Here is a 9,740-nt window from a genome sequence, read left to right as displayed (position 1 = left end):
TCTAAGTGCAACAGCATAATTGTATTTCACTGGAACATACCGACTTTACATTTTCAGTGCAAGTGTTATTCTTAAAGGTTAAAATATTGTAATGTTAATACTTACATGTTGTAAAATATATACATGTAATACTGAAATGTGCAACATAAATTATGGTTGTGTTTTTTGCTTTCTTGCATATGTCAAATTAAACATTAGACCTGTTAACTGACTTTATATTTTTCTTCAGATTAAAAAATACAGCAGTAATTTCTTACATGTTGTATTATGTTATTCGTTTGATGTATTCAGGTCGCTCAGCAATGCATGAGTAATTACATTTAATTAAATGATATTTAAAACAGTATCGCTATTAGGTGCTCAAAAATGTGGGTTTATCAGGACTTAATTTTCTTGTCCTTCCCAGTCCTCACTGTTAGCTGTTTTTTTTTTTTTTTGCAGTGTTCTGCATGCGTAACCACAGCTCCTCAGCTGGTGAAAGGCATTTGGGTGCTGGAGATCTTCCACGCTGTCCTTGAAAGGAAAGGAGCTCTTGCACAGCGTTGGTGCCAAACAGCCTGAGGTATGTGGCAGACATTGTGGGATAATAAATCGAAATCATTACCCAGTGCAAAGAAATGGAGGGCCAGCAGCGTGATGGAAAACACAACAGGTTGCAACCTTCGACCTAATCAGAGCAGAACAGACATAAAAAACCCTTGTTTTTTTGAGAAAGAGCCCTTGGTGTTGGAAAGTTGAAGAATGAAGAATGATACACTGTATGGACAAAAGTATTTGGCCACACCTGTTTTTCAGGGTTTGGGCTAGGCCCCTTATCTCCAGTGAAGGGCAATCTTAATGCTTCAGCATACCAAGACATTTTGGACAATGCTATGCTTCCAACTTTGTGGCAACGGTTTGGGGAAGGCCCTTTTCTATTCCAACATGACTGTGCCCCAGTGCACAAAGCAAGGACTATAAAGACATGGTTTGATGAGTTGGGTGTGGAAGAACTTGACTGGCCCGCACAGAGCCCTGACCTCAACCCCCTCGAGCACCTTTGGGATGAACTGCAACGGAGATTGCGAGCCAGGCCTTCTCGTCCAACATCAGTGCCTGACCTCATAAATGCTCTACAGAATGAATGGGCACAAATTCATACAGAAACACTCCAAAATCTTGTGGAAAGCCTTCCAAGAAGAGTGGAAGCTGTTATAGCTGCAAAAGGGGGACCAACTCCATATTAAAGTATATGTATTTGAATACAATGTCAGTACAATGTAATGGTCAGGCGTCCAAATACTTTTGTCCATATAGTGTATATTCCTCTTAAATGCTTCACATTAGTCAAATTCCTGATTGTTTGACTTTTGTTTCATTTTAGGTGCTATTGCTATGATTGATTGGCCATTCACTTAAGTCCCGTTGGGAATGATTTTTAGATCAAGATGTTATTCTAACATAGTAAAAATGTGTAGTTCAAATTTGGCAACACAATATTGTGGCATTGGGTCTCAGAGTTGTTCCTCTAAAATGTGTTTGTGATTGAACCACAGTTGGGTTCGGGTTGTGTCGTATCACCTGGTCTCTTTCTGTTTTCAGGGCTGAGCCACGGAATCAGTGGATGCTTTTATTCATTAAACACATTGTCTCTGAGAACCTATTAAACCAGATTTCTAGGACTGCAACATCTGTAATGCACAGCTTTGCAGGGTTGCCACGAGGCAAGGCTGTGATCTCCAATTGCGGTCCTGTTCACCTGTGCTGACAGGTAATAGGAAAGAGGGCCCATCACCCACATGCGCCTGCAGTGACAGAATAAGCATACATAATGTCACCAAGAACAGAAGGTGGAACATGTAGCATGCAACATGTGCACATTCAAGGCCTCTGGATGTCAGTAGTTCTCTGGTCCGCACAATAAGACACTGTCAGAAAGCTTTGTTCTGTTGTTATAAAAGTTAAGCACATCCACCACAAGTTAATTGCAGTATTCACACTTAAAACAAAGCATGTTACAAGAACTGCTACACAAAAGGAAAGAACACTACTTTTCACTTCAAACCTTTCCTGATGTTTTATGAGTCCATTCTACATACTGAAACTGTACTAACGGGTACATTGTAGAATTTTAAAATTATGCTTGATCCAACCAATGTACTACAATACTACTGTAATATATTTTGAAAAGATTTAGCTTACTGATGCACAAGCTTATTTACATTGCAGACCATTTTGAAATCTGGAAGGAACACCAACTATATTGTAGAATAGAATAATGCAATTTGCTACACAATACATTTCTCCCCCTTGTATTTTTAATAATATAACTTGAAGTAACTGGAGAAGACATCCATGTTTAGTGCAACTCTGATTCTTCTACGGTAGATTGGCATTAATTGAATTCATTTTCATTTTCATTTGTTCCAGATCATCTCATTAGGATGCATCTCCCATCATTCCGAGGTGTAAAATTGTATCGCCTGTGAGCCTCACTTACTGTGGTTATTATTAACTTCAGCTGCCACCGTACAGTGGGTACAGCACACTATGTGCATGTGCACCACGCGCTAGAGGTTGGATGGAAGCTTTGGCCTGCCTTGATTCATTTGCTTCACAGCACTGGGCTCTACTTCATCTATTACTTTCTCTGTCACAACTTTTTTTCCTGTGGACTTTCTACCCTCCTGCCTACACTCCAGCTGGTCTTCCTCCCCTTCTGTGATTCTGTCAAGGAGGACGTTCCAGGACTATCTAGTTTTCCTCAGAGACCTACTGTAGGTATGAACCTGAACGCCATTTATCCCAAATCACCCACCCCACCCCATCTGTCAGATTTTGGATTAGTTGTTTGCTTTGGCCTGCGTGGCCACAGGGAAGATTTGTCTTAATGCCACAAAGATGCTTGTGGAATGATAAGGTTTTGTTTCGCGTTTCGTATACTGTACTTCCCACAAGAAGAGGAAGTGCACTGTCTGTCTTCACTGATGCTGCAGTCATGTACGCAAGCAGGCCTCATTGAAATCAATTAGATCCACTGTGAACGAGAAACGCACCCCGAGGAGGGTCTCTCACCCTGAGTGAGAGAAAGAGAGGAGGCCCAATTTGCACTTGTGTGAACAGTCTATTACGTGTTCTGTAATCAAGTGACATCAAAAAGGAGGAGAGGAGAAGCAAAAGACGCACTCTCTCTTTTTTCGCTCCTTCCTCAGCCGAGCTCTTTGAAAGGAAGAGGACCGCTCGGAGCTAATTTCATTTCTGTGCCAATACACCCAGGCTTCATTCTGGAGTGCTCAAATGTTAAAAAAAAAATGCAGCAGTAGCTAAGGGTTTCTAAAGCAAATTTAGGGCTGCAAGACACAGTCAAGAAGCAGAGGAAGCTGAGACACAGCACTCTACAGCCGGCTGCCGGCTGCACATAAACAAACTTTAGTTGGACTCTAAATGAAACAGCCACTCCGTTTACCCTTAAAATGCATTTTATTGTATTGTATTGAAGCACTTCTTCTGCTAATCATAATATACATTACTTAACATTCAGATGTTATAACCTTCCTTATAATTTGTTCCTTATTACTATGTTGTATTTCTGCATCCATAATCATCCCCTGCCCATGCACGAGCACTGTTATACGAACACATTAATACATATTCAATGAATTTACTGCAGTTCAGATTAAAGACGTCAACGAGCAAATCCTAGGGGAAAAGGGTGAAAACATGGAAAATCTTAAAAATACCTGCTGAAATACATGTTTGGCATTCATTGGCATACTAGTAGAAGAGAAATTCCGTACCGCGGGAGGGTAATATTAAAAGAGGTTATGGAAAATGACATGCAAAGAGGCTGCTGGTCCAGTGTTTGCAGAAAGAACATTCCACCACAGGGAAAAGAATATTTAGCAGCTGAATAACAGGAAAGGAAGATGTAGCCTACTTGAAGAGGTTTATCTTAAGGGATGAGGGGGAGTTTGTAAGGAAATGATAGATTAAAGATAAGCAGGAGGAGAATTGTTAATGTCGCAGTGAACAAGAACGGTGCGTTTGAAACAAATCTGGACAGCAGTAAGGACCCCGGCCAAGGAACTGAGCAATAGAGAAGAATGAAAGAAGAGAGGAAGGCCAAGACAGGCCAAGCAATCAAGGTCTGCAATAGCTGAAGAGGGAACAGAGTATTAGAAGGAAATAATGTCCATAAAGTGACACAAAATTATGACTGCATTGTGAATACAAATCACTGGGGGTATGAATCATGAATTAAATGGTAGAGACATAACCATCTAGTGGTATTCATGGCAATACTCACTATTGCTTGGAAAAAATGCTCTTCTAAATACTGTATTTTCACAGGATGGGGACTGAATATAAAGCAGTAAATGGCTCAAAGACAGCACCTATCAAATTACGAGCACTGTATAGTAAATATGGGACGTAATTGTTTCACTCCAGCTTTGTAATTTGCATCCAGTCATTTTTAAAGGTCTGTATCTTAGCAATATGTATCTGTATCTTGTCCACTGCTGATGCATTATGCAGTTAAACAGCCCTCTTGCATCCCACCCATGGGACCTGCCACCCACGTATAGAGGCTGTTCCACTGCCAAGCTGCACCACAAGAGTAGGAAATCGACCCGATGAGAGCCACCAAGCCTCTCTTTAGGTCATTAAAAACACAAACAGAAATCCGAAGCCTCAGGTCTACTAGGTAACATTTGTGGCTTTAAACCAGAGGTTCCTCAGATGCTCGGCACAGCACGAAGTTATCAAATTCTCATCTGAACCATGTCAAGTATGAGGTGTTGAATCACTCCGGTCTCAAATATGTTTTTACAGATTTCATTCAAAAAAGAAGCAAACGGTCAGGTCGCCTCGCATAAAACAGCAATGATGAGACCATAAACAAACTTATCCAGTTTAGTCAAAAAAGCTATACTTATAGTCCTAGAAACATCTGAGTTATAATTAGTGTTTCTCGGATGAGTGCCCCTAGGCTTTAACATCGCCTTCCAAATTCCCCAGATGATTAATTATTTGTGTATATTTGCCTCCATTTTGTTAACTAAGATGTCTTTGAAAGGTTTCCAGACACACTGCTGCAGATCTAGATCTGTGGAGATCTGAGCTTGGACACAAACAGTGCTCTTGGATGTGGGCCTTCCTTTTAGGTATATTATAAATTATATTTATTTGTGTTTTTTGCATTAGTACGTCGATATATAACAACTAATTTAATAATAGTAAAAGCAACACTAGGAACAATATTGCAGTTATTACGACCAATTTCCCTTCTGCTGCCTTTGCCTTTACATCCGCACCATGAATACTACTGTGATTACAAGTTCTTCTACTTCTTCGAATTCTAATATCAATAATCACCATAATCGAATTCGGCGTTATTCGCTATCATCATGCCTATAGAACTAAGTAGCATTAACACGTCATGGCCGGACTGAACCCACCAGATATACTGGATCTGGATGAAGGTCGATGCCCTATTGTGCGCAGTTGCCTAGGCACTCCGGACGTTTTGATTCCTCGCACGTGATTGGTCAGAGGTCGAGGCGCGTTCACGGGCAAGTTGTGGGTGCCGCGCGCCTCTTGCTCTCTAGCTTCGTTTTTGAAGGAATAGGGAAGCGGTGGCAGGTCTGCATCGAGTGCCAGATTTTCATCATTTCCAATGAATTATCATCACATTCCTTCGTCTGCCAGCTGACAAACTGCACGGCGTAATTTTTTGAAAAGCAAACGGGATTTTATTCGCGAGCAGCGCTTGTCGGAGGTAAATCACAAAAGAACGATTCCGATTTACGTTCACTCACCCTTTTTTCTTTTTAGAAAATGTAATGGATTGATTGGGCGCTGCAGATCTCACGGTAGCTGTCTCCGGTCCTGAAATTGCTAATGGCTCTAGCTTCACTATACAAATAGAAGCCTGCCATTTCATTAATATTAGGAAAAGGGTAGAATTTAATTAAGTAATGACTATAGAGCAGACAGTGCATGCTGAAATTGAAAGCAGATCGTGAACCACCAGAAGTAAAATAAGCGATACTCGATCGTGTAATGTTGTATTTTGAAATAAGGTATCTTCAAAGTGTTAATGTGAATCGACGTCAGATATTTTCAGAGAATTGTTTTGATATCGAGAGAAAGCCGTCTCGCATCACCGATCCATTCAGTGGTGTTGTTTTCACCTTAAGGGTTTTGATTAAAACGTATGCTATGTGTTGAGATACGTTGCAGGGTTGACGGAAAGGATTTGGTGCTTTCTTTTGGTAAAACTCGACATTTCAGAACAGCAGTGAGAGGAGCATGGAGGATGTACATGTTAAATGTTTGAAACCTTGCAGAATTATCCCCATAGGATTCATATTTATTTCACTTTATCTATGGATGCTGGTAGTATTGTCTCATTATTGTTAGTGTACAAACGACTCACAAACATGCCATTGTCGTTGATCTTCCTCGTCCTCTTCGTCTTCTTTTTCCTCAATTTTTAGCATCATTACCTAAATGTACTTGTTGTACCAACAGCGGTATCGTTACGGTTTCCCCCGTAACAAGGTATCGGACTCCTCCATTTACACTTTGATAAAAACGGCTTGAGTCGAAGCTACCTATTTTCATGCTATGCCTAGCTACTGCGCCGAGTCCATCGATTCAGAGGAGAACGTTACGCGTAGGCTACATATACATACACGCGATACCTGCAAGGCAATCGTTCAGATTGGTCTCTGTCTTCTCTTCCAGTCGCACTTAACACACTGGCTGTTTATCACACTGGGTCATGGCGCAGACAAACAGTTATGGGCAAAGCAGCAACGGAGTGGCAGATGAATCCCCCAACATGCTCGTTTACAGAAAGGTAAGGCACGCGACGGCTTTTTGAACCCCCCCCCCCCCCCCAACGCAGATACGTTAAGATGTCAGTGTGGGGGTTTTATATCCAAAGGCATGCTCGAGTGTTATCCCAGGTGATCAGAGTCGTTATCTAAATGCGGGTTGGAAAGTATTTTGTGCTTATAATATTGGGTGCTAGACAGAAGTTGCATTATTATTATCGGAAAAAATGTAATGGGAGTACACTACTTTTTTACCCGTGAAAGCAGCTTATAGGCTGTCATCAGAAATGGCTCTTATGCTTTTGGTTAAAACACAGCCATGTATTGCTTTTAAAAAACGATGCTGCACGCTTGCTTACGTGTGTAGGTTTGACTACAAGGCTGTTCGGACATGTTAATAGGCCTCATCATTCTCTGCCTCGCATTCACACATATCAAAGAATAGGTCACCTTCAGGGAAAGAAAACATCCCTCAGGGGTCTTTTCATGTGAGATGCCATCGTGCTTTTTTCTGCATCAAACTTGGATGCTATCGTGTGACCTATCAACAAAGGTAGATCAGTTTATTTCCACACCAGCACACATCAACCTTTGACTGCACTGTTTAGTTTCACGGAGGGGACGTGTGAATTTTAATGATGTTAACCTGAATTTTACGACAGTATGAGGGAGCCTATAGGGATATTGACCTTCTGTGAATGAAACATGAATATGACCACCGTTACATCTTTGGCTTGTAATTCATTATTTTGCTCCAGTTGTTAATGCAGAAAATTCTTACGTAACACGTTCACTTACTTTATGTTTTAGCTTCATATATTTTAGTTTGACATTGACAGCAGTGATGTTTATATAAATCCATTTGAAACAATACTGCTTATTTTCTAAGACCTAGACTTTAGCCATCAGATCCCAGGTTGAAAGTAATACTGTTCCGGAAGCATGTGCAGAGGTCACATGTGTTGACGTTGCTGTTGAAAAAAGGGCATTGAATGTTTTCGACACAGTCCGTATCCCTCTGTAAGCAGTGCTCACTTCAGCAGTGACCCGCGACAGACTCGGGCAGGGTGGGATAGCGTTGGCTGGGTGCATGTGTAACTCTGTATATAACTGCACTTCTCCTGGGGACGGGCCATGTGCCTGTGGGTAGTGGCGTTTGAGGTGCTGTCACTCAGATCCTTGTCAGGAGGACGCCTTTATCATAGCTGGGAACTCTCAGAAGTCTGACACAGATCACAAAACATTGCTGGACTTTATAGGCTACAGAATGGGGGGAACTGAAGTAAGTGCAGTATTGACTGATTCAGCTAAATTTGCACTGATAAAGTTAGAAGACATTGCCATTTTGTAAAAGACCACAACGGTTATATTAGAACATGCCTTGGCATAAAAATGTTAGTATATTTTGCACACATTTCTTTGGCATTATCTATACAATATACTGTTATCTCTACAATATGTAGTACAGCATTAATCTTTTATAACACATTTTTCCAGTGGAGGAAAACGTGACCTCCATACAATAAACTGATGGCAGATGATTGGCTGAGGTAGTATATTATGCACATGCCAAATCGCTCATGACGTTTTAACTTTGAATAACACAGACAGTGAAAAATGGAAAGGCCAGTTAATGATGAAAAAAATTTAATATAAGATGACATGTCATTACCTATTGTGGTGGTTTAATTCCTTTACAGTCTAAAGTATGTGACAGTTAATTATTTGCTTTTTATTTAATATGTGCAATATATAAATTGTAGGCAAATTTACAATTCCTCATGCATCACTGTTCTGTATTCAAATGTATGCATAAAGGAAATCAGATTGAATTATTTCCAGTTGTATTATCCATGAAGATATAAAATAATTTTCTCCTCATATGAGAATTAATCTTCCCACATGGAGAGAAAAATCCTGTCTAATGGGAAAGGGTGTGGCCTTAAGAGCTCCAGGTTGGCTCCTGATTGGATATTCTTTCCCAGGTGGCCACATCGCCCAGTCTTACCTCCACTCAATACTGAAATAATATTTCCTATTGAATGTTCTTGTGTCATTATGAAATCTTTCATAATATGGAAGAAATAATTAACCGCTCAACCGCTGATACAAAGCATAGGTGGAGATGGCTTGGAGCCCCACAATGGCCAGCCAGTGGGATACAAGAGAATGGCAGCTTTCTATGTACTGCAGTGTAGAACACCTGAAATCAGTGACAAAGGGCAGGGTCTCACATTGCCCTGAAAGGTATGACGGGGAAACACTCAAACTGAATGAGCAAATTACATTAGGATAATGGGAAGGAGATGGATGGTTATCTGCAGCTGCAGTGAGACCTATGGTGTGAATAGATGGATCTGGAGGAGAGTGTGTGTTATAAGTTGTGTAAATTTGATCACTTACATAGTCAGTCTGCTGTTGGAGGATAGCAATGTGATTTTACCATAGGAACAGTTAGGATTAACATACCGTGTTAGCATTCGCTGAAATTCCACATACGGTATCCTGTTAACAGTCCATTACTGGATGCAAAATTACATGTGGTGCACTTACTGCATTTAGGGCTCTTAAAGGCCTCAAGTGCTCTTTCACTGAGCGAATGACTGCAGAGTGTTGTGTTTTCTTGTGGGTTTCTTATCATTGACCCTACATTTATAAAGGGATTATAACTACTATATCTCTGTGGTGCTCAGCATTAACTGTAGAGTTCATCATGCAGGTTTCATTCTTTTTCTTTTTTTTACAATTTACAATATTGCATTTCTCTGACACAGCTCAAGTCCACAAATGAGAGAGCTTCTGAATCAATTCAGCTCTGACGCAGGGACCCATTGTGATCACTGCAAGATGTGCCTCTGTGTGCATGAGAGGCCCGAGCAGACAGTATTTTGTACCTGCCAATGACATGTCATTCTTTTC

The 9,740-nt window shown here is 40.7% G+C and overlaps 1 protein-coding gene across 1 annotated transcript in view; it reads left to right on the top strand.

Annotated features, from left to right (window-relative positions):
- The first annotated feature begins 5,566 nt into the window (after positions 1–5,566).
- The window catches only part of rgs7b (regulator of G protein signaling 7b), an 80,704-nt gene continuing 76,530 nt past the window's right edge, over positions 5,567–9,740 (top strand). Inside the window, exons 1-2 of the mRNA XM_036524676.1 lie at positions 5,567–5,758; positions 6,730–6,844. Of these exons, the coding sequence (XP_036380569.1) occupies positions 6,767–6,844 (78 nt within the window). The 5' untranslated portion in view covers positions 5,567–5,758; positions 6,730–6,766. The remainder of the gene's footprint in view (positions 5,759–6,729; positions 6,845–9,740) is intronic.

This window comes from Megalops cyprinoides, chromosome 1 (genome assembly GCF_013368585.1).
Source record: "Megalops cyprinoides isolate fMegCyp1 chromosome 1, fMegCyp1.pri, whole genome shotgun sequence".
Classification (NCBI taxonomy): Eukaryota; Metazoa; Chordata; class Actinopteri; order Elopiformes; family Megalopidae; genus Megalops; species Megalops cyprinoides.
Note: the sequence above shows the minus strand (reverse complement) of the source record. Positions and strands in the feature narration are given on the sequence as shown.